Here is a 23,920-nt window from a genome sequence, read left to right on the forward strand (position 1 = left end):
AGCACTTCGTCTCCCTCAACTTTAACCTTCCACCATCCCCTCACCCAGTAAGTCCTTAAACCTGGGAAAGTCACTCAGCTCTGAGACTAATGACACTAGAAGTTAAGAACAATTGGTATGAGGCCCTGGAAAATCTTCACGATGAAAGGCTTACTCGAAGCATAAACTTTACTGCAGAAGACATTATAAATAGATTGTAATCAGTGCTGTGAAGGAAATAGTGTGCTCTCACGGGGCGAAGGGGCAAATGAGATAGGATGGTGTGAGATGCCTTCCCTAGGGTGACAGAGATCTGGGCTAAACAGACCTGAAAGAAAAAAAAAGAAACTTCGTACAGCTTTAATTTTTTAAAAATATTTTATTTATTTATTTGAGAGATGAGAGAGTGAGAGTGAGAGAGAGAGAGCAGGAGCAGGGGGAGGGGCAGAGGGAGAAACAGACTCTCTGCTGAGCGAGGAGCCCCATGCGGGGCTCAATCTCAGGACCCTGGATCCTGACCTGAGCCAAAGGCAGACACTTAACCGAGCCACCCAGGTGCCCCTGGAATAGCATTTAAAGTCCAGAAATCAACTTTCTATCCTGGAACCATGGCCCAGTTTGTCTGTAACCTTGCAGAGAAGGCCCCGGTGCTAGTGAAAACTGCTGTGACTTACTCAAAGCCTCAGTGGGCTGATGGGCAGATTGACCGCATTTTGGCACTATGCCAAGGTTGAGCTGGTTCTTCCAACCACTGCTGAGATTGCTACAGCTTTTCAGAGCTTGAAAAAAATAGTCAAGAGTGCTCAGATGTGTAGCTTCAAACAGCTCTGTTGAATGGCTTGGTGGTCGCTGAGGTGTGCATATGATTTTATGTCAGCGAGATCATAAATAAGGGAGGCGTCATTGGCATAATGTTTGAAGATCAATCTTCAACATGTTTATATTTGGCTTATTTGAGTGTTCTTGGACCATCTGTGATCAGACTGGTATTTGAATAAAATAATGTATCAAAAAAAATCCAGAAATCAGCCCATACATCTATATGGTCAATTGATTTTTTAAAAAAGATTTCTTTATTTGAGAGAGGGGGGGAGCACAAGCAGGGGGAGTGGCAGAGGGAGGGGGAGAAGCAGGCTCCCCCCTGAGCAGGGGCCAAAGGCAGACACTTAACCGACTGAGCCACCCAGGCACCCCTGGTCAAATGATTTTCAGCAAGAGTGCCAAGTCAATTCAATGGGAAAACAAGAGTCTTTTCAACAAATGGTGCTGGAAAAACTGGATAGCCACAAGCCAAAGAGTGAATTCAGACCCCTCACACCATTTACAATAATTAACTCAAATTGGATCAATGACCTAAATATAAGAGCTAAAACCATAAAATTCTTTGAAGAAAACATATATCTTCACAGCCTTGGATATAGCAATGGATTCTTAGATATGACCCCAGAAGTTACAAGGAACAAAAGAAAAAAGATAAGTTAGACTTCATCAAAATGGAAAACTTTTGTGCTTTCAAGGATATTAGCAAGGATATTAGCAAGAAAGTAAAAAGATAACCCACAGAATGAGGGCAAATATTTGCAAATCACATATTTGGTACAGGTGTAGTATCCAGAATAAAGAACTCTTACAAGTCAACAATGAGGGACAACCCAACTTAAAAATGGGCAAAGGACTTGAATATACCCAAGAAAATTGAAAACACAGGCCCAGACAGAAACTTGTACACAAATGTTCAGAGCAGCATTATTCCTGGCGACAAAAAGTGGAAGCAACCCAAATGTCCATCAATTCATGGATACAAAAAATGTGGTATATCATAGAATGGAGTATTTGGCCATAAAAAGGAATGAAGTACTGGATCAACATGGATAAATCTTAGTATTTAATTTTTCCAAGTAATCTCTACACCAAACATGGGGTTCAAACTCAGGACCCTGAGATCAAGAGTCACATGCTGTACTGACTGAGCCAGCCAGGCACCCCAAAATGGATGACTCTTTTTTTTTTTTTTTTTTTTGAAGATTTGAGAGAGGGTGCATGAACGTGAGCAGGGGAGGGGCAGAGGGAGAGGGAAGGGAAGAGAATCTCAGGAGACTGCCAACTGAGGGTGGAGCCCAACATGGGGTTCGATCGCACAACTGAGATCACGACCAGAGCTGAAATCAAGAGTTGGATGCTCAACTGACTGAGCCACCCAGGTGCCCCTCACTTAGTGTGTTTTTTAGATTCATCCATTTTTGGGGTACCTGGGTGGCTCATTCGGTTGAGTGTCCAACTCTTGGTTTCGGCTCAGGTCTTGATCTCAGGGTTGTGAGTTAAAGCCCTCCATTGGACTCCATGCTGGGTGCCGAGCCTACTTAAAAAAAAAAAACAAAAAAAACCACTAAGTGAAAGAAGCCAGATAGTAAGACCACATATTATATGATTCCGTTTATATGAAATGTCCAAAATAGCAAGTCCATAGAGAAAGTAGATTAGTGGTTGCCTGGGGCTGGGGGAAGTGTTGTTTGGGGGGTGACTGCTAACAGGTGTTGGGTTTCTTTTTGGGTGAAAATGTTTTGGAATTAGGTTGCCCAATTAAATGAGTGTACCAAAACCAATGAATTTATAGTATGTGAATTTTATTTATTTGAGAGTGAGAGAAAGAGCATGAGCAAGGGGAGAAGCAGAGGGAGAGGGAGAAGCAGACTCCCCGCTGAGCAGGAAACCCGGAGTAGGGCTCAATTTCAGGACCCTGAGATCATGACAGACTCTTAACTGACTGAGCCACCCAGGCGCCCCCATATATGTGAATTTTAAAAGGGTGAATTTTATAGTATGTGAATTATATCTCAATAAAGATGTTATTAAAAGAAAAAGGTCTGGCATATTCAAGAAATAAAGGTCAGTGTAGTTGGAGAACAGTGAGTGGTAGGAATTAGTTCGTTCACTAAAAAATATATATTGTATGCTCACTATATGTTCTAGACATTGTGGATACAGTACTAAACAAAATCCTCGTCCTTATGTGCTTCAAATAGCTAACCGGCACTTATATAGCAGTTATTAAAAGTGTGACATTGTACTTACTACTGTGTATCAACCCAATTTTCCTAACACCTCTATACCAGTATTATCCCCATGTCGCAGCACACAGATGTGAAGCCCACATAAGGTTCTGGTCACAGAACCAGGCTGTGTGGCTTCAGAAGCTGGGCTTTTAACCTCCGAACTGTTCTGCCCAAACTGCATTCCAACTGGACCAACAGAAGGAGCGGACCAGGCCACGGTGGCGTACTCAGAATTTATCCTTTGTGTGAAGGGATGCTATTAAGGGGTTCAGAGCAGGGGATGACTTGTAAGGATTCCGCTGGCTGGTCCCCTTAGGGACGCATATTCCAGGTGAGAAGATGGGTCAGGTCCGCTAAGGCCTTCACGTAATCTTTCCAGTTGTGTGAGGTGGGTTTTGGTGGCCTCATTTCACAGATGAGGGGGAAAGTTAGGTATCCGGAAGCTTGTAAGGCCTCAGAGCTAGCGCCATCTCTGTGAACTTGATTAAGCCGAATTTCTGAAGCCAGGCTGTGCAGTTGGGTTAGTGAATGGCACCCTCAACTCACAATGAGGTAGAGAATGCGCCCGTTTTACAAATGAAGTAATCGAGGCTGAGAGAGCCAGAGCCTGGTCTGTTCGACCCAACTCTTTAGTGTTTCTGCAGTAGCCCATGTGCCCCATGCTCCCCACCCATCTTCCTGAGGCCTTTCTAGAACACACATTTGGTGGTGTGGCACTTACACTAAAAATATTCTAGTGGCATATTACTATTTAGATAACTCATGTTCCATGACAAGGAATCTGGAATCCTCCAGTTCCCAAACTGTCCATGCTCTATGCTTGGTTTCTCAGTCCACCTAGAAAACTTCAAATTTTTCAAGACCAAACTGGTGTCGCTCATCAGATCCTTTCCCATCTAACAAGCCAAATGCCTTCTTGTCAGTGTTGCCACAGAATCCTTTAATGTGCCTTGAGCAGACCGTAACCGACAGAGCACCATCTCCTTTCTGCTTCTAGCTCCTGGCCCAGGAGAGGACCAGGGGCCTAGGAAGCACTGAACACGGCAGGGGCCGAGGCTTTACCCCATCACTGAAACCGCAGGTGTGGATCTGGCCTCCTTAGGGAGAGTCCGGAATCAGCACTACGGAGAGTGGCAGAAGTGTCCTTAGTCCGAGAAGGTGCAGACCTGTCCCAGGCCCTTCCCACACACCACTCAACAGATTGATTTTTCCCTCTTTCTTTATTGTTAGACACAATGTATAAACACGTAAAACAGAAAACAGCAGGGATCCTCTTGGGCCTCAAAACCAGCAAGGAAGGAAGAGATCCCAGAGACTTTTTTTAAAGTACAAGACATACTGCCTGAACCAAGGGCATGGAAGGCAGGCCAGAGCCAGCAGAGAGCTGGACTAAAGGCTCCTTCCCTCTCCCCAGAGCCAGGATAACCCCACGGAGCCCCCCACCCGTAGCCGGTCCACACAGGCTGAAGGCCACCAAAGGGAAAACTCTACACCAGAGTCTTCCCCACCTAGAGAGAAGGGCAACACCCTTCCCATCCTCTTTCTTCCCATTTTTGCTCCCTTGAGGGGTATGACTGAGGAAAAGGAAGGTAGTGTCCCATGTCACTCTGACCCCCTCCCCAGCTGCCCCCATACTTGGCATTTACCAAAACCTGTCCCAGCTCAGACCCTGGCCAGACCTGCCAGGTGTCCAAAGTTTGCTGGGGAGGGATGGAGAGTGGAAGAGGCTGGGTGTGAAACCAAACGATCTTTTATTTGCAGTCGTCACTGGGGCCGTTTCTTGTTGCTTATTTGTTTGCTGGCCTGCTCTTCCAGCTGCATGGCCAGGCGCAAGGCCTTGATGACATCTGGAAGGAAGGGGTGGTGGTGGACTGTGGGTCAGCGGGGGTCTCAGAGGCCCCTTTCCCTCAAGGCAGAGCCCCATGCTCCAGCCACACCCACCTCGCAGGGCTGAGAAGTGCTTGGCTTGCTGGACCAGGGCAGACTCTGCCTTGTTCACGAAGGTCTCCAGGTCGTAGTCTGGCTGCTCAGTCATCTCGGAGAGTTCAAGCCAACCTGGCCCTTGCTGTGGTGACACGGGGGAACCTCATCAGTACAAAAATGACCAAACCAACTTAGCGAATCCTTCCTGCGCCCCTACCATCTGCAACGCAGACGACATGCGCGAGATGCCCGTTCCTTCAGCCACAGCCTGCACTCCGCCTCCTGACCTCCTCCCGCAGAAATCAGCTTGAATCATCCTCTTTCCTGCTTCAAACTTGTCCCTTTTCCGCAGGTCAAATGAATGTCACAATCTGTCTTGATATCACGCCAGAAATGGGAGCAGCACCTTTATTCTTTCACCCTTCTTGTCCCCGGATCCTACCAGTTTGGCCCCTTAAATGGTACCTGAGTCTCATGTCCTCACTCCAATCCCATGGTGGCCATGGCCACACTCCGTCTAGGGACCCACACCTCTCTTGAACTCTTAACAATCTCCTAACTGCTCTTAACTCCAAAGTGCCTCTACTCATGCTCTCCCATGTTCCCAAACCAGGCTCCACGCTGCACCTAAAGCTCTGGGAAGACCGTGTCACCTGATCCCACCACACTCACTTTCCTCCCCTCAAAGGCATCCCTCATGACCAAGCCCAGGCCGTGGAGTGAACCAGACGTCCTCTAGCATCAGGTCCCCGCTGACCTGGCCACAGCCTTAATCTCCACCATCTGCTCGCTCCTTTTGCTTTGACCAGAGTGAACCTCTCATTCTTCCCGAAAGTACCATGGCCTTTCATACATTTGTACTGCTGAGCACTCCAGGGATGGAGGACAGGCTTAAGTGCTTACTCTTCATGGCCCCTCCTCAGTTCCAAGCGGCCCAAGCTCCTTTCTGTGCCGCACCCTGAGCGCCCACTGGCAGAGAGCTCTCTCCGGCCGCCCCTCCCACTGCTCTCCCACAGCAGGAGTCACGGCAGCACCAGCACCACACCTGCCCCACGCTGCCTGCATGCTGGCCGCTGCTGGAAAAGCGTCTCACTTAACCCTCAGACGCAAGCCCCCTGCCTTGCCCGTTTTAGAGATAAAGAAAAGGGGGCCTAGTGATGATAAATGACTTTCATAAGGAAATCAGCTTATAAGTAGAAGAGCCAGGACTGATGCAGTTTTATTTCAGGGCGTACTAGCCATACCTCCCGTTGTTGGTCTTTGGTTTCAGCACAGCAGTTGACATATAGAAAGTACTCACCAAACACTCGCTGAATAAACGAGCCAAGGTCTCTGCATATAAATCACCCTCCAAAGCCTCAGTCAGGAGCACAGAGGAAAGCCACTAGCTCTGGCTAGGAGGATGGAGGGGAAAGGCTATGCACACAGGGCCAGGCTGGAGAAGGGGGTATGTTAATGAGTTGTTCTAGAACAGCTAGATGAATAGGTGGAGAATGAAGGAATGCTAGATAGAGGCCTGCCTCTTGCCATCCCTATCTGAAGACCTGTGGGAGCAAAGCCCAGGTCACGTTCAAAGAATAGTGCTGAGCAATGCTGAGGGCCTCTGCTGGGATGGATAGCCAATCCCTCCCTAGCCAGAGCCAGCTCCTCACCTGTATAATCTCCTTGAGCTCCTCCATGGCTCTTTCCTCCAACTCCCTGATCTGAGACATGGCTTCATTAAAGCTGGACATCTGGGAAGATAGTTCCTCCTCTTCCTTGGAGAACTGAAGGGGCCAAAAGGAGAGGTACAACAGTATGGCCTAGTTCCGGTCTCAGGAGGCCACATTTCCGTTCTGCCTGGCCCCACCTTACACCTTACATTGCCTGTGATCAGGGACCCATGAGAGCTGGCTTCCATCTCTTCCGTTTCCATTTGAGTTGGCTGCTCCCCACTGGACCCGCTGTGGGGGCTCAGCTCCTTGACCCTGAGGAAACAAGAAGGTCTCAGAGCCCACAGGAGCCTCCCTGGCACTCACAAGACTGCAGCACCACTCAGACCATGAGGCTCAAAGGGAGAAGCAGCTTTGACTTTGGCCTGGAGGACCCAGGCTGGCTTCCAACCAAGGCCTGAAGGGGACCGGGATAGACCATCTAGCATCATGTCTGAACTCCCAAGTCTCAGATTCACTGAGTCACAGAAGAATATACAGTAGGCACTGAGACTCCAGAGTGTCCTCCCTCTTCCTTTCCTCCCTCCTGCACCCTCTCCCCCTCCCACTGGCTGTGGGTACCAGTACCTGTCTGCATATCTTAGTGTGTTTAAAGTATATTCACAGGAGCTTATGCCTGGAGAGATCATGGCAATCTGCAAAAGGGGGAAACAGGCAGTTAAGGGTCGAGGATCACAGGGCAAGGGCACCAGACTGCCTGCTGCTGGAGACCGCCAGGAACTGTCTGAGCTGCTGACAGCCACACAATACTGGAGCAGGGAGCTAATTAAGCACCCACTCCGTGCCAGGCAACTTACGCCAGGGGCACTGAAAATTAAGGCATCTTGTAAATTGGTTCCCTGCCTTTAAAGGTATATCTGGTTACCCCCCCTGTTGCTTTATCACTTTATTGACCCGCTCACCAAGGTCACATCTTAAGGAGTGGTGGCTCCTGCTAGAACCTTCTATTCACCCAGGCTCAGGCATGATGGTTTAGAGCTTAGTCAGAAATTCCCACCTTCCCTAGTAGGCCAGGAAGAGGAGATTCCTTGGAGGGAAGGAGGGCAGATCCTAGCTAGCAGGGCTTATAGACACAATAAGGAAGGGGACAGACATCATTTAAGGCCGTAGCCCTTTCCTATCGGCAAAGCTGGGAGCCAACGAACCTGAGGGAGGCCACAGAGGAGATGAGAAGCCTCCTCTCCTGCTTTCCCATAGCCCTCCTTCTGCGTTCTGGGGCCCCATTTCACCAGGTAAGGGAGCACTGACCATCCCCAAACCAAGAGCTCCCCAGACACACAGTCAAGGGAGCAAATCCTTTCCTTCTGTCTTGAATAGGCAGAGGAACTTGGTACTAAAAGGCCGTGGGCGGGGGTGGGGGTGAGGCGGCTGGGTGGTACAGTCAGTTAAGAGTCGACTCTTGATTTGGGCTCAGGTCATGATCTCAGGGTCCTGGGATTGGGCCCCACGTTGGGCTTCGCACTTGGCAAGGAGTCTGCTCGAGGATTCTCTCTCTCCCTCTCCCCGTGACCCTCTCCCTGCTCATGCACATACGCTCTATCTCTCAAATAAATAAATAAATCCGTAAAATAAATAAGTGAATAAATAAAAGGCAGCGGGGGATGCCCAGTGCAGATCAAGCCTGGAAACCCAGGTGGCCAGGAGCACCAAGCCTGCCGAGACAGCACTCAGTGTCTTCCTACACCACCTCCAAAGTGACCCTACTCACCATGCAGGTCCTTGAGTTCTCCCCGATAAAGGAGTCCCTCAGCACCTGTGTCAGCTTGCTCTCTCGAAACGGGGTGTGAGCCTTGTTCTGCCCCAGGGCCCTGATGCACTCCTGTGGGGCGGTGGCAGGAGCCACTGAGGTTCCATCCTTCCTTTTAAGCCAGGCACCCCCTCCCTCCCTCCACCAGAAGCCCTCCAGGCCAACCACCTCTGTGTAGGCCCTGCTACCTTCAGAGCCAGGAGGCTCTTGTTGATTTCGGCACCCTCCATGCGGGTCTGCCGATCAGCACTGGAAGTGTCGGCGCCTCTCTCATTCCCTGCCAGATCCACCAAAGAGAACTTGCCATGCACTCTCCCTTTGGCTCGAAGAAGAATCTGGAAGCAGGCATGGGAGCGGGAAGAGTTGGAGTTGGCAAATGTCTGCCCAGAGGTCCTGTGTCAAAGGAGAGCAAAGAAAGGCTATGAGCCTCTGAGGTTACCAGCCGCTGTGGGTCCCCAGAGTTCAAGTCACCCCACTCCACAGCACTAAGTCCTCTGGTACAAGGTGCACAGGTCAGGACTCTGAGCAGTCCTGCGTCGTTTTGTCCTGAACTTCTGTTTTGTCATCCATGGGCAGCAGCTGTCCCTCCAGCTTCGGACCTAGCAAGTTTTCCTGGCAGTGAAAGTACTACATGCTGTGCTAGGGCCTTGGCCAGACCTGAAGGCCCAACAGCACATGGGGAAGGAGGAGTGGCCTGTGTTGCAGGGACATGGGGAGGATGAGGGGCTGTCATGAACTACTTGTCAAAGCTTGAGGGCCCTGAGGAGGGCAGCCCACTCCCTGGACCCCCATAAGCCACCCACCACCCCACTGCACCATGCCTGGTGGCATAGCACTTCCCTAATTCTGTGGAGGAGCTATGACCCCATCACTGCCAGCCTAGAACAGACCCAGAGCTCCTGTCTCCTACCACAGAGGGAGAGAAGAACAAGCAAAACCCTAGAGAAGTCAGGAAGCATGCTTTGGGGTAAGAGCCTGGAAATAAAGTCTGCCTTGTGGGGGCGCCTGAGTGGCTCAGTGGCTAAGCGTCTGCCTTTAGCTCAGGTCATGATCCCGGGGTCCTAGGACTGAGCCCTACATCGGGGAGCCTGCTTCTCCCTCTCCCTCTGGCGCTCCCCCTGCTTGTGCTCTCTGTCAAATAAATAAATAAAACCTTAAAAAAAAAAAAGTCTGCTTTGGTAGATTTAAGACACTATGACTCGTTCCTGATGAGCCTGTGGCCCTGGGTCATCTGCCCTGTTGAGAGTCCTTAAGGCAGGGGCCCTCACAGCCCTCACCAAGCTGCAGAGAGCGGCACTGTGTGGAAGCGGCAATGGGCTCAGAGCGAGGGTCTGTCACCTGAACCAGGCATTCGGTGCCCCCCGCTTCCCCAGAACTCTGACCTGCAGGCACTGCCTATGTCGATCATCTTGACGACGTCGTCGGCACAGCTAACCAGGCGCTCCTGCAGCCCCACCACCTGCACCTGCTGCTTGCCATCCTCCAGCACGCGCAGCTTGGCTTTCTTGTTGAGCAGGTCGAACAGCTGTGCCAGGCAGGGTAACAAGGCCAAGGCCATCAGGTGCCAGCAGCCCACCCGACACCCCAACTTTCAGGGCCTGTCCCTGCTCAGATAAGTGCTGGCAGCAGGGACGGCAGAGAGAAGCTAAGCTGGGTGGAGGGCAGTACCCTTGAAAGCTGAGTCGGGCTGCCTCAGTTTACTATGACTCCGCTACTTTGCCAGCTGTGGGAGCCTGGCCCCATCCGCACCTAACGGCTCCAGGCTTATTCCTCAGCTGCAGAATGATGACGGTGCTACTTCCTCATAGGTTATTATAGTGATCGAAGGAGCTGAGACATGTGCTTAGCACATGATCCCTTATCAATAATCCACATTAGCTATTATTATTCTCATTGAGCTCCTGCTCTGGGGAAGGCAACTCTGCAAAAGCACGAGTATAGAGATAGAGTACAGAATATAAGGGCTGGAGGAGACAGTGAAAGAGATGAACAGAGAATGAACGTACGCGATCAGGGGAAGAGTAGAAAGGTGGGTCAAGGGAGGACAGGACACACACAAGGCAAAGCTCCCACGTGAGAGGGAGCCCTGAGGAGTGTTCCTGCCCTACTTGCTGAACTTGGGCCCCATCTCACCATTAGATGAAACTTCCGACACGTGTCAGGGCAGAGCAGCCCATCAAAGGCTTGATGGCCCACAGGTTGTTTGGTTTCTACAATTTCTAGCCAACCTCCAGGATTTAGAAAGTTCAGGGGCCCCAACAGTATAAATAGGGGCTCCTTGCCGGCTAGCTACCTTCCCATTATAGATCTCGAAGAATGTCACATAGACTTCCAGGCCCAGGTTCCGGTAGCGGGGCTGATTCTTCAGGAGGAAGACGTCTCGGGCTATGGGAGAGAGCCTGGATTAAGCAAGCAACCCAGCTTTCTGTGCCCACCCCCAGTGCGGCAGAACACATACTTACAGGCCATGGCATAGATCCCTTTGGATGCATTCTGGGCTTTCCCGGAGAGGTCTCCGCCCATGGTCTGCAAAGGGAAGGGGTGGAAGACTGTTAAAGGGCCCTGGGCCTAGGCCAGAGCGCTATTGGCTCCATCACCCCAGCGGGCCATGGCACCAAAGCTGAGATGCTGCACCAGCCCAGGCATCTGGCACAAGAGCATCTGGTGATAGGGCGTCTGGACCAACAGCACTTTCTGCAAGAAGCTTACCTGCTTCCTTCTCAGGGGCCCAGTGTGGCACCATGGGCAGGTCTGCTCCCTGGCAGGCCTGAATACTCACATGTGTCTTGCCACTTCCCGTCTGGCCATATGCAAAACAGGTTGCTTTTCCCCCTTCAAAGATGGTCTGGACCAGTGGCCTTGCTGTGAACCTAAGAGAAAGGATAGGAAAGAGTATATATTTCTCCTATTGCTCTTCCACTGCAGAACTCCTGGGGTCTTCAATTCCTCCTTCCAAGCACTCATACACCTCTCCTGCAAAGTGGTCCCACTTATAAATCTGAAGTTCTCCCAGCCAACTGGGGAGGGCTGGACTGACCTGCCAAGATTAGGCTGGCGGCCTTCACTCTGAGCCACCAGCCCTCCTTCTGACCCTGGAGACCCAAGGTGAAACCGTGAGCTTAGTAGCTGACCGCCAGCATAAGAAACACTACAAAGATCAGAGGAAACCCTCTAAAGCAGGAGCTTAAAATATTTTAGGCATTGTGGGCCAATTAGGTCTCTGTCACTTTTTTTTAAGATTTTATTTTTAAGTAATCTCTCCACCCAGTGGGGGGCTGAACTCACAACCCTGAGATCGAGTTGCATGCTCTACTGACTGAGCCAGCCAGGCGCCCTGCTGTCACATTTTTTCCAAAAAATGTTCCTTTAAAAGCACAGAACACTCATTCTTAGTTTGAGAGCCCTTTTTTATAAAAAGGGATTGTGAGCCAAATTTGGTCCATGGGCTGTAGTTTGTCATCCTCTGGTCTGGATCAGTCCTGATAATAGAACTTTCTGTGATGGAGTGCCCGGGTGGCTCAGTCGGTTTAGCATCTGACTCTTGGTTTCAGCTCAGACCATGATCTCAGGGTCAGGAGATCGAGCCCTACATTGGGCTCTGTGCTCAGCATGGAGTCTGCTTGAAAGATTCTCTCCCTTTGCCCGTGTGTGCTCTTTCTCTCTCTCCTTAAAATAAATACATAAATCTTTAAAAAAAAAAAAAAAAAAAGCACTTTCTGTGATGATAGAAATGGTCTCTACAATAGCAGCGGCCACATGTGGCTACTAAGCACTTAAAGTGAGGCTAATTTGACTAAAGAATTGAATTCTGGGACACCTGGCTGGCTCAGCTGGTAGAGCATGAGACTCTTGATCTCAGGGTCATGGGTTTAAGCCAAAAAAAAAAATAACACTGAATTCTTAATTTTATTTTTTATTTAAATAGCTACATGATGGAGTGCCTGGCGGGCTCAGTCAATGGAGCATGTGATTCTTGATCTCGGGGTTGTGAGGTCAAGCCCCACCTTGGGTGTAGAGATTACTTAAAAATAAAAATCTAAACAAACAAAAACTAAAAACCACATGAGGCTAGTAGGTGCTGTATTAATTAGACAAAGCAGTCCTAGTGTTTGCAGAGTCTGCTAAGCTCAGTGGGTAACATGATGGCTGCATACGACACTGGAAGAACCCCTACAGCCTGCCCAGCCCAGCCTCCGCAAAGTGCAACGGGTAATACCTCACTTATGAGTGATTCAAGGATGGGGTGCTGAAGATGCAAAATGGGATGTGAAAAGCCCAAGCTGGGCCTTCCTGGTGCCCGAGAGTCGCAGTCGGAGTCAGAGGCAGAGCCAGAGCCAGCCCTGTGATGGCTGATCCAAAGAAAATATGAGGCCGGGAAGGGCCTCGGAGTTCAGTGTGGCTGTGAGTAGTGTACCGCAATGTCCTGCGTGGAAAAGAGGAAGGCTGGGGAAGGGGAAAAAGAGGCAAGAGACTAACCTGTAGACAACTTCATTTGAAACTGTCTCATCAAATGCAAAGTCGAAGCAGAAGGCTTGGTTCTCCAGATACTTTGTTAAGTCCACTTTTAACTTGGGTTCGTGGACCAAGAGAAGACACTTGCTGGGAACGGAAATCACATCAATCTCTTTCTTGGCCAGTTCTGCAGAAGGAGAGTATTTCAGAGGATGATTCCTGGACACGGAGGATGGCAGTCCAGAGCCTTCTGACTGATCAGGGCTTACCTTGTTTATTTAGCGGGCGCTTCCTCACACAGACACATATCCTGTGCTCTTCGATCTTCAAGAGGGTCAGAGAAGACAACCAACCGGTGAGAGGTCAGAGCAATATTGAAAGAACCCCTCCTCTTCCAGTCCCATGTCTGGCCCACTCAGGGGCCAAGACCTGACACGAGGACCCTGCCGCCGCCGTTAGTTACTCTAGAGCACAGCAGGCAGCTCCGAATTTCCTCCCCAGTTTTCTCACTCTGCTGCCGACAGGTTTCAATGCTACTTTCAAGATTATTAGCAAGGATCTAGCCAACCTATGCAAGCGAGAAGGTGGGGGTTTTGGAGATCAGACTCTCCCATCCAGCCTTACGAGCTCCAGCCCACCAAAGGGTATTGACAATACCTCAAGGGTGAGTGGAGTTTCCCGCAGGCTCTCACTCTCCTAAAGGGGAAATCTGTCTCTCAGTTGTACACTTACTCAGGAGGGACACGTAGAAGCCCTTTGGGTTTACTTACAGGATCAGTCACAGTAAGCGGATGACATTCCAAAGTAGTCCGAAATTCTTTAATCATCCGGGCAAATTCCCAGTTTGGAAAGCTGTTGTCGTACTCCTGTTTGGACAAGGGCGAAAAAGGACGGACTGCTGACATGCGGAAATGTAAATGCTCTCAGAGCTCAGTGCTAAGCAGCAGCGCCGACAGCTCTTTATATGCACACAGCCCTTCAGTGGACAAAGACCCCCCCAGTCTTACTTCCTCCCACCCTGACTTGAGGCTGAGAACTCAGGAACAAAGCCCTGAGAACAGAAATTGGCATGGGGGTGCCTAGGCATGCACCAAACCGCTCTAGGAACTAGGGCCAGAGCCACTGTCCCCTTTTTAGTAGACCAGCATGTTGAGATTCCCGAGAGCAATGAACCCAATTGAGGGGAAGTGCTCCAAACGGGAACTTCATCGCAGCACTGCCCCCACCCCCATACACACAACTGGGGGTGGGGGCAGGGAAGCAGGCAGCACTGCCCAGCAGCCCCGTTGCCACCGCACTGTGACGGGTGTGCCTATTGATCAGGATGAAATATTCCTCACCCGAAGGCTTCAAAAAAATATCTGACTTACTTGTTCTCTGAATCCTAATGAGAAACCAGTTAAATTTCCTAGATACCAGAACTGGAGCCTCAGAAATGCTGGGGCCCAACTGTATCTCTTTGCTGGTGAGGGTGCAGTCAAGGACATCTGTCCAAAACGCTTGACCTCAGAAAAGTACCTGTGCTCGCTTTATTCTCATTTCGGAGTTCTGGGCCCTCTTCTCTTCTCGCTTGTTCTTCATTTTTTCCATTTCCTTCACAATACATGATTTCCTCCGAACTGTGGGGGAGATGGTGGGGAAGAAGCCCACTATTACCTGTCTAGGCCAGCCAGCGTCCTCTTCAGCTGCTGTACTGAGTCCTGGGCTTTTCCCAGGACTAGGCCTTCCCTAGACCCTTGCTCTTAAATGACCGTATTGCAAGGAGAGGCGGCAGCAGGTGTGACTGTTGGGAGGGCCAAGCCCGCGAAGTAAAGACTTACACAAGCACTCTAGGCCTAACCCAAGCTCTCTCTGCGCCTCTGTGGCATTTTCTCAACAATCAAAAGAGGGGATACCATCCCTGATTGATCTTGATGGTCATTCTGGGTTATTCTTTAGGTGTTGGCCAAGACTTAAGCTGTGACAACATCTCAACCACATCAGAGGGCCCCTATCAGCTAGTGGACACAGGGTCACAGCAAAACATGCCTCTGTGTGACAAACATGGTTTGAACTCAGGTGCCAAAGCAGGCTGGGTTTGGGACATGATGGAACAACCTGTCCTGCACCAGGAGCAGGACAGCAGACAGCTCAGGGTATCTACCTGAGTTCACAGGGTTTGCAGAAGAGCTGCCTCGGATGGAATGGACTTGCTCTTCTACCTCCTCGCTGACCATCGTCAATGGTATTTCAGCCACTGCCGGGCAGGAGGACCTAGGGGGGCCAGCTGTGGGGGAACAAGAGGCACTGGAGAAACAGGTGGGCACACCAGAGCTGTGCTCCTCTGAGCCCTAGCGGCTCACAGGCCAGGAGGAGTGCAATCGACAGCTGGCTCAGCAAGGGCTCGGGCTCCCACAGTGTGAGCAGGGCTTGGGCTTTTCCCTTCACCTCAGTCCACACCCTGAACCCAGTCAGTCTCTCTGCGGGGGTTGGCTCCTGGGATCAAAAATCCTGGAGGGTGGGATGCCTGACTGGCTCCGTCTTAGACAGTACAACTCTTGATCTAAGGGTTGTAAGTCTGAGCCCAGTGTTGGGTGTAGAGATTATTTAAAAATAAAATCTTTAAGGGGCACCTGGGTGGCTCAGTCGCATGACTGTCCAACCCTTGATTTCGGCTCAGGTCATGGTATCAGGGTGGTGAGATCGAGCTGTACTTCAGGGGAGTCTGCTTTAGATTCTCTCTCCCTCTCCTTCTGCCCCCCGCCCCGCCGCTCCCCCTCTTTCTCTAAAATAAGTAAATAAGTCTTTAAAAAATAAATAAATCTTTAAGTTAAAAAAATATATATGTATACATATATATGTCTCAAAGGGTATGTAAATAGCTCGGGACTTCACCATGAAGGAAAAGCCTCTAAAGGCCTGAAGACTTTAGGCTTGACCCAAGCATGGGTTCTCAGGCCAGGGCTTTCTACTCATTTGGAAGAAAAACCAGGACTTTCTGACTTCTCCAAAGCCTTGGAGCCTGGATGGCTAACAGGAACAGAATGAAAATCCAGGAATAACAGGAAACTGAGCGAGACACCTGGGTCTCTCAGTGGGTTAAGCATCTGCCTTCGGCTCAGGTCATGATCCCAGGGTCCTGGCATCAAGTCTGGCATCAGGCTCCTTGCTCAGCAGGGAGCCTGCTCCTCCCTCTTCCTGCCTCTCCTCTCTCGGACAAATAAAAAAATAAAATCTTAAAAAAAAACAACAACAACAACAACCAAAAACAGGAACCTGAGCAACAACTAAACATAACTGATTCAACCCAGAAAGCTACATGCCATGATAACTCATTACTTTGCATACCTGGTTGTGACCCTTTTGTTTACCCTCATTTTATTAGAGCTGAATTTGATACACGTAAGATGTAATGATTGTATATCTTACAAAATCTGTACCTGCTTTATCTCATAAAAGTTCACAGCTAAAAATATTGTTAGTTTTTTTGTTTGTTTGTTTGAAGATTTTATGTATTTGAGAGAGAGAGCGAGCATGAGCAGGGGCAGGGGCAGAGGGAAAAGCAAACTCCCCACTGAACAGAGAGCCCGACATGGGACTCAATCCCAGGACACTGTGGTTATGACCTGAGCCAAAGGCAGATGCCTAACCAACTGGGCCACCCAGATGCCCCTAAAAATATTTTTAAAATTTTATTTATACAAAGTCCAAAAAGGGAAAAAGTTACTTTATGCAATCAGAAGTCAAGATTACAGGTACCCTTAGGGGCTAAGGAACTGGCAGGAAGCTAGAGGGGGACTGTTGGGTTGCTATTAATGCTCTGTTTGATCTGGTGTTAGTTACAGGAGTGTGTTGTTCAGTTTGTGAACTATATACTCAATGATATATCTGCTTTTCTGTGTATATATTATGTTTCAATGAAATTAAAAGAGTAAAATTAAACGATTTCCAAATAAGGGAGCAGTGGGTGGGGGCCGAATAGAACTGAAGCCAGGGAAGTGTAGGATTCTCAGGATATTCCAGAACAGGGACAGGGCAATGTGTGAGGAGCTGCTCCAGAACTGCAAACAGGAAAAACAGATTCATTACTCACTGGGAACTGAAAACTGCTTGCGGGAATTTGTAGATGCTGGTAGCTCTACCTCCATGTCATTCTCCTGAGTGGTAATGCGAACCTCTGAGACAGTAGACATTCGAGTGGAGCGGCTGCGGAGACCTGAAGAACCAAGGGCAGTGGCCCGTCAGGGCAGCGAGAGCAGGAGGGCCAATGGGGACCACTAGGGGGCAATCCTCCAAGATTCTGTATAGGGTGAGACTGGTCCAGACCACCAGGAAAGGAGCCCACCAACTTCCCATTCCTTCCACCCCCAAAAAAGGAAAAATTAGAAGGACCAAATGCTAGTGACCTCAAAACTAATCTGTTTGTTCTGCCCATCTGAGAGCTCTCAAGAGCAAGGACGTCTCCCATAAGAGCACCTGTCTTGAATAAATGGAGGGACCTACAGCCAATCTGAAATCCTTTCTGAAAAGGCAGACCTCTTCTCTGAAAAAAAGCATTATTAAACCTTAACCACAGTAACACCTACCACCGTACAATCTTCCCATATTTCAAAACAACACTGTAAGGTAAATATCAGTATTCCCATCTGATGGAAGGGGGGGCATGAAGGCTCAGAGAAATTAAGCGACTTGTCCATTGTCACTCAATTAGTAAGTGTTGGAGCCAGGACTGTCAGATTCCAAACTCTGGGCTTTTCCCACTGCTCCAGGATGCCTTATAAAGCCAGGCCCGGGCCATATCATCAGATCACATCAGCAGGGTCAGCTACACTGACTTTCTGGAATCTTAGAAGAATGCTTAACTGAGAGAAACAACTGAGTTATATCTGACTTCTTGTTACCTTCTACCCATTTATACAGTTTCCCTCTGTAAGATAGAAACAATTCATTACCTATGAAGTAAGTCAGAAACTTGGAAATAGAACACATGGTATAACGCAGGCAAACAACAACTTGTACTGAATTTCTGACCTCCTAAGTCTAGGCTGACCTGATGGCTCTGTATAATCCATGTCTTACATTAAGAGCATAGATTATTATCATTTTCCTATTTCCCAAAAGATTTGTCAGCTCGTTTCATTTCCACTGCTGAATAGCATGCACCCGTATTAGGATTTGTTTTTCATTGGGCTGTGGCAATGTCCTCTGAGGACAGTAAGACCATTCCCATTTCTCTTGCATGTCTTTACGGTACAGCTAGCAAGAAGGCCAGCACCCCACCACTCAGGCCCAGCCCAAGCTTGCAATTGCACCACCTTCCACCTGGGATCCCCCCAACCTGAAGCTCCAGGCAAGCAGTTTCTGGGCCCCTGCGGTAGTTGGACCATAACAGGGCCGTGATCACCCCTGGCTGGGACAGGCCACGAAGGCTGCGAGGGATAGCCGGCTCTGAGTCATAAGCTGGATTTCTTGGGCAGTTTGCACCTACCGCCACCCCACCCCCTAAAGCTACAGACTACTGTAGTCAGAGTTGGTGTAAGTGGACTGCTTCTGCGGAGAAAGCACAAGTGTCTCCTAGACTTCAAGGCAATGCTATTACTTTTCCCACCCCACGCTACCCGCAGATCGCCACAGCACCATCGACTATACTTCTAAACAGCCCAGACCTAGCTTTCCTCTCGGCCTGCTCACCACCTCACTCCGAGGCACACTGTTCCCGTGACGAAAGAAAACAAGCCCACCAGCGGTTGATTATCGCTCTAGAGGCTACGGGAAAGGCTTCTAGGCCAATTGGCAAATTTCCCAAATGCATCAGGTCCTTGGGAGGTTGGCCTAAGGGTTGGATACTTTTTTTTTTCTTAAACACTTTTTTGAGGTATGATTGAAATACAAAAAGCTGTAGATATTTATTCAACTCGTTGTGTCTGGACATAAAGTAAACACCCATGAAACTATTATTACAATAATCAATGCCATAAAATTACCCGTCGCTTCCTAAGGTTTGTTCCTGCTCCCTTTGTTTTGTATTTCGTTTATTTTTGTTTTGTTGTTAATATAAGATCTACCCTCATAGTAAGATTTTAAGGACACAATACAGTGTTGTTAACCACAGGCCAGATTTTGTACATTAGATCTCCAGAATTTATTTCCCATAAGAGAAGTTTCTCATGAAACTTTGTACTCTTTGCCTAAAATCTCCCTATTTCTCCCTCCCTGTAGGTTGGATTCTTCCTCACTAAGATGCTTGGAAGACAGTGCAGGACTCAGCCCACATAGAGCCACCTGCTAAAGTGGAGTAATGAGTCTATGCCACAACTTCCTGTACCCCAGGAACGTTATCCCAGGCACAAACGCCGCGACGATAAGCCAAGAGAAATCCATTTACCTTCCTTCGGAGCAGGAATTTTGGAGTTGACTGATCTGCGTTTTTGTTTCTGAAAAACAGAAAAACCATCACAATATATGGTTCCTATCAATGTTCAAGGACCTATCTTAGGTCCATGTGTTATGCTGAAGTCCTAGGCAGTCCCAGAAAATTAGCAAAAGCTAACAAGCCAACCAGATCATCTGGGGCACTGGTTCGGCCACATGACAAGCACCTACCTGGACCGTTACATTCTCCTGCAGGGGCAGATTGTCCTTTGGGTGTAAGGGAAGAAGTTGTAAAAGTTCTGGGTTTATTGCGGCCACATCATCAAAATCAATCTGCAAAGAGCAAATAAAAAGTTTCAGTGGAACAGCATAGCTTCTTCAATCCAATTGTATCTCCACAACCAAGGCTACCCCTAGATTCAGAATTTACCAACGTTAAGTTCCACCAAGTACCAATAACTATAAACAAATAGTCCTTAGTCACGATTTACCATCTAGATGGATATTGGTTCCTGATTGCCAAGCCAATGGTAGATGTCAGTGACGAGAACGAGGTAAAGAGGAGGGCAGACAGGCAAACAGGTAGTCCACAGTAGATCTAGGCCACTTGGCTTCCCTACTGTTCTGCTGGGCTGTGGGGTCCTGCTGGGCACAGTCCCCTGAGCACCTCTTGCTGGCTGACACGGAGGAGCAAACAAGTTCTAACTGTCCCGGAGATAGTAAAAATGGAGGGCCCTTCTGGATCTTATGGGCGGGCACGAGTTCCCGAGAGCTGCGACCTAACCCTAAGTCTTCCTACATTTTCTACTGGGCCCAGAAACTTCTTCCCCAGTCACGGCTTCCTGCTCATGCCTTCCCTACTTCCTGCACATGCCTATAATGAGGTCACAATTCTAGGTTTACATCACCAGAGTCCTGCAACCCTCTAGGAACAACTGAAACTTCATCAGCACAGTTCACAGCAGTTTACAACACAGCACCAACTTGGTTATCAGCAGCTCGAAATGTTTCTGAGCTGAAGCATGCGCTCCAGGGTGAAAGCTTTACCTCCTACATATGCAAACTATACTTATTAACTAGCTTATTCAAACAGTAGGCACCACTAAGGCAGTAGTGGGGAAGTATTCAAAGATGAATGAAGACATACTGCCCTTGCCTTCAGTTAGCTCATATTCTAATGGAGAAGTCGTATGCGCAGAGCACTAGAATCGAGGGCAGCCCAGGACAAGGAGAGAATCACCAAATGCAAAAGCTGGCAAGTACTTTGCTAACCACACTTTTGTCCCCATTTCTTGGATAGCTACAGACCCTTACTACACACTTCCCCTGTTTCTGACACTTAAACCACAGAAAACAAACAACATAGGAGACCAATGATCAAACAGTACTTCTGACATTAACTCTCACACTGATGATTCAGGGTGAATATCCCAGGAGGAAGGAGTAAGAGTGACAGTGTGAAGGCAGCAAGGCACTAGGCATGGTCACAGGGTGGGGACCGGACCCATCTGTCCCTGGCCCAGCATACTTTGGAAGAAGAGTGAATAGTACAAAGAAAAAGGCTGACTGGGGTCAGATCCTGAAAAGGCTTTGAATGCCTCAGGAGGATGTTTAGACCTTATTCCAAAGGCAAACCTGAGCTGGAGTGAAGCCCAACAAGAACTATATTTCTAAACAACAAAACAAGCTAACAAAAATCACAAGGAGCTACTAATAGCTGGTTGAAAAGAATTTTAGGAACCTCTTGACTCAAGGGCAGATAGTGTAAAGTATTCAATCCTTTTATTTCTCAAATATACTATCTAAATAACTGCATACCTACCAGGACTATGCTAGGCAAGTCCTTTTCATGTGTTATCGCATTATGCTCCATGAAAGAAGGTCCAGGTCTGTCTTATTCACCTCAGTGTCCCATCTGGCATTTTGGAACCAGTACAAAAGTATCTGTTGAATAAACCCTCACAACAACCTTATGAGGTAGATATTATCATCCTTGCTTTTTGGTGAGGAAACTGAATTTCTAAGAAAGTTGGAAACATGCCTGAGAAAACAAAATAGTGGCAGAGCCAGACTAGATTCCAGGTTTTCATACTTCTAGCCCAGTGAACTTCTTACCACACCACAACGCCTCTAAAGCTTAAATGCCTTAGTCACATCTCTCCTTTTCTCAAAATCTTTCCAAGGCCCCCCAGCACCTACAGAATAAAAGCTTAAACATCTTGGTGCCAGAGATGAAGACCTTCTGGTCCCCTTTGTCAATTGTCCAGCACCCTGAGCCTTCCACTGCCTGGAGCAAGCTTCTTCACTAGTCTCTACGAGGGCCTTCTCACTGTTGCTGCTAAGCCTTTCCGTCCCACCCCCACCAGTCAAGCTCATCCTCAGTGAGTTAGCACCTCTGAGCTGCTCTAGCACTATTCATCTGTGCCGTTTATCACAAGCTGCCTTCTGTTATTTGGTGTTGTTTTTTTTTTTTAAAGATTTTATTTATTTATTTGACAGAGACAGCCAGCGAGAGAGGGAACACAAGCAGGGGGAGTGGGAGAGGAAGAAGCAGGCTCCTAGCGGAGGAGCCTGATGTGGGACTCGATCCCAGAATGCTGGGATCACGCCCTGAGCCGAAGGCAGACGCTTAACGACTGCGCCACCCAGGCGCCCCTGTTATTTGGTGTTTTAGAGATACTTTTGTCTCCTCAACTGGGTTATCAGTTTTGCTCCCCAAACTGATGTCATAGGTAGTTTGCACTCAGAAGCTAGGGTACACAAGCAAGGTTTTAGGATTCTGTGCAGTTTGTCCTCTACAAACACACCAGAAACTGTTGATTGTTTCAATTTAGACCAGGCCTGGCTAAATAAAATCCTAACGTATCCAAAGAGGACCATGTTTAAGATTAGGGAGGACAAGGCAGCATCAGAAACAGGGCTCTCACAAGTTCCATTTCCACACAGATCTTTTTGTTTTTTTAAAAATAATCTCTCTGCCCAACATGGGGCTCGAACTCAGGACCCTGATATCAAGAGTTGCATGCTCTACTGGCTGAGACAGCCAGGCGCCCCTTCACACAAATCTTTTAGGGAGCAAGGTGTTAAATGTGGTAGAGGCATTATCATAGAACTTACCTCTTTGCCCTTTGTAGCATCTCCTTCTGTCCATTCCACTGAAACGCAGGATTTCTCCAAGTTCACAGTCCTTACACTGGCACTGTGGATTATGCCTACGGTATGAAAAGTCCAGTTTACCCATCTTTTTCACTTTTAGGAGCCCACAGAGACTCTAATGTGGAGATGACCTGAAGGAAGGGACCGCTGCCTCTTTCTTTCCTTTTAACACTAGAAGACGAATAAACCTCCTGGCACCTTGCCTTTAGACTATCCCGCCCTGAGGTAGGTAGGGAACAGGTCTTAAAACTGAGCTGCGGGGGATAAGGATTAGCCCCCACTCAGAAGAGAGCCTACAGTGAGGTGAAGGTATGTCTGGGCAGAGAAGTCACTCTAGTCCTTAAGTACTGTTCCTCAACACATACTGAGGCTCTTGTGCCCTCGGATGTCTGACCATTCTCCTAATGACAGGGTATTCGACCTGCCAGAGACGGGGTAGCTGCCTAACCAAAAAAGAGGACAGAATTGCACGCTCCTGGAGAGCAAGGATCTTTTCTGCCTGATGAACCCTGAATCCCAGTGCCTGACATCCTGCAAGTGTGCAATATTTAGAGGAGAGTAAAGGGGTCAGGAAGTTGAGGTCCCTACAAAAGCAAGGCAGTTTCAGGGGAGAACTCTGGAGGCGAAGTGAATCTAGCAACCCGAACTTCCTTAGGAGGTCCACTGACTTGGAGGAGCCCCGCCCACTTCCGAGGACAGGGAGGGAACCCACCGCCAGAGGAGGCCCCTGGACCTAGGTAGAAAAGACCAACAGCCATGCAGACACCCAGACCAGGTGGAGGCGGGGGAATCCCCAACAGTGTCTTGGCCCTGCTGTTTGGGGAGGGAGCCGTAATTTCAGCCGTCTCACAGCCCACGGGTCCCCTTGACCTCGCGACCCCGCCCCTCACCATTACTGCGTTGGATCTTGATCGTGAGACCGGGAAACAGGCGGGCCTGAAGCGACGAGTCCATGGGCAGTTGCCGGGAAGAGAAACACGAAATGCAAAAACAACCCCACAGCTCCACTAACCCTATCCAGACTTAACGCCGCGCAAACCGCCGCAGTTTAAATCCCGCGCGCCAGCGTCTTTCAAACGTCATCACGCTGCCACCGGCTTCGCTTCCGCCAGTCCGCCGCGCCCTCCACAGCCTATTGGGATATGTAGTCTCGGGTCGGTTTTCCGGCGCCTGGGACCGCCCGCCCGCCTGGCCACACCCCCGCGCGCTGGGCCTTCTGGGAGCCTGGGAAGCTCGCCTTGGAGGATGGGTTGGTTGTTGCTGGCGTTGTACCGCGAGTTCGAGTCCTTCCTGGATTACCCAAACTGAGAAACTCCAATATGGTGTTTGAGACCGAGAGCTGTGGGATCCTTCAGACATGGGTTTAAATCCCGACTTCTTCAGTTACTACCTCACTGACCTTGGGCAGTTTAGAAACTGGACTTGTGCGGTTTCCTTTGCACAATGAGGAGCCTGCTTTCTCCCTCACCGAGTTATTGTGAAATTTAAATGAGGAACTATGTTTAAAGTGCCTGGGAGACACATTACCTGGACATTTATTGTCTACC

The 23,920-nt window shown here is 49.0% G+C and overlaps 1 protein-coding gene and 1 pseudogene across 2 annotated transcripts; one reads left to right on the forward strand and one right to left on the reverse strand.

Moving 5' to 3' along the window:
• The first annotated feature begins 587 nt into the window (after window positions 1-587).
• On the forward strand, window positions 588-977 carry LOC113254219 (ATP synthase subunit g, mitochondrial-like; annotated as a pseudogene).
• A 3,256-nt stretch (window positions 978-4,233) lies between these two features.
• KIF2C (kinesin family member 2C) lies at window positions 4,234-23,426 on the reverse strand. 2 transcript variants are annotated; one of them, XM_026498251.4, is made up of 21 exons: window positions 23,264-23,426; window positions 22,335-22,429; window positions 19,449-19,550; window positions 19,231-19,279; window positions 16,939-17,061; window positions 15,010-15,132; window positions 14,385-14,485; window positions 13,637-13,732; window positions 13,136-13,190; window positions 12,891-13,053; window positions 11,194-11,284; window positions 10,877-10,940; window positions 10,708-10,799; window positions 9,797-9,939; window positions 8,603-8,807; window positions 8,376-8,486; window positions 7,235-7,302; window positions 6,817-6,922; window positions 6,608-6,721; window positions 4,974-5,097; window positions 4,234-4,879 (listed from the first exon to the last, which is right to left on the reverse strand). In XM_026498251.4, exons 1-21 carry the CDS (start codon window positions 23,325-23,327, stop codon window positions 4,797-4,799), a joined length of 2,172 nt encoding a protein of 723 aa, XP_026354036.3. In that variant the 5' UTR covers window positions 23,328-23,426; the 3' UTR covers window positions 4,234-4,796. The 2 variants fall into 2 exon arrangements, with proteins under 2 accessions (XP_026354036.3, XP_057166678.1); XM_057310695.1 differs by lacking the exon at window positions 15,010-15,132.
• Between the last annotated feature and the right edge of the window lie 494 nt (window positions 23,427-23,920).

This window comes from Ursus arctos, unplaced genomic scaffold (genome assembly GCF_023065955.2).
Source record: "Ursus arctos isolate Adak ecotype North America unplaced genomic scaffold, UrsArc2.0 scaffold_12, whole genome shotgun sequence".
NCBI lineage: Eukaryota > Metazoa > Chordata > Mammalia > Carnivora > Ursidae > Ursus > Ursus arctos.

What these genes read in the sequence shown, in the direction of transcription:
- KIF2C (XM_026498251.4), bottom strand. Translation starts at nt 23,327, where the DNA reads ATGGACTCGTCGCTTCAGGCCCGCCTGTTTCCCGGTCTCACGATCAAG. An exon ending in AGAGCCTCCTGGCTCTGAAG is followed by an intron (nt 8,487 to 8,602) that starts GTAGCAGGGCCT and finishes ACCGCCCCACAG; the next exon opens with GAGTGCATCAGGGCCCTGGG. An exon ending in ACACTAAGATATGCAGACAG is followed by an intron (nt 6,923 to 7,234) that starts GTACTGGTACCC and finishes TTGTTTCCTCAG; the next exon opens with GGTCAAGGAGCTGAGCCCCC.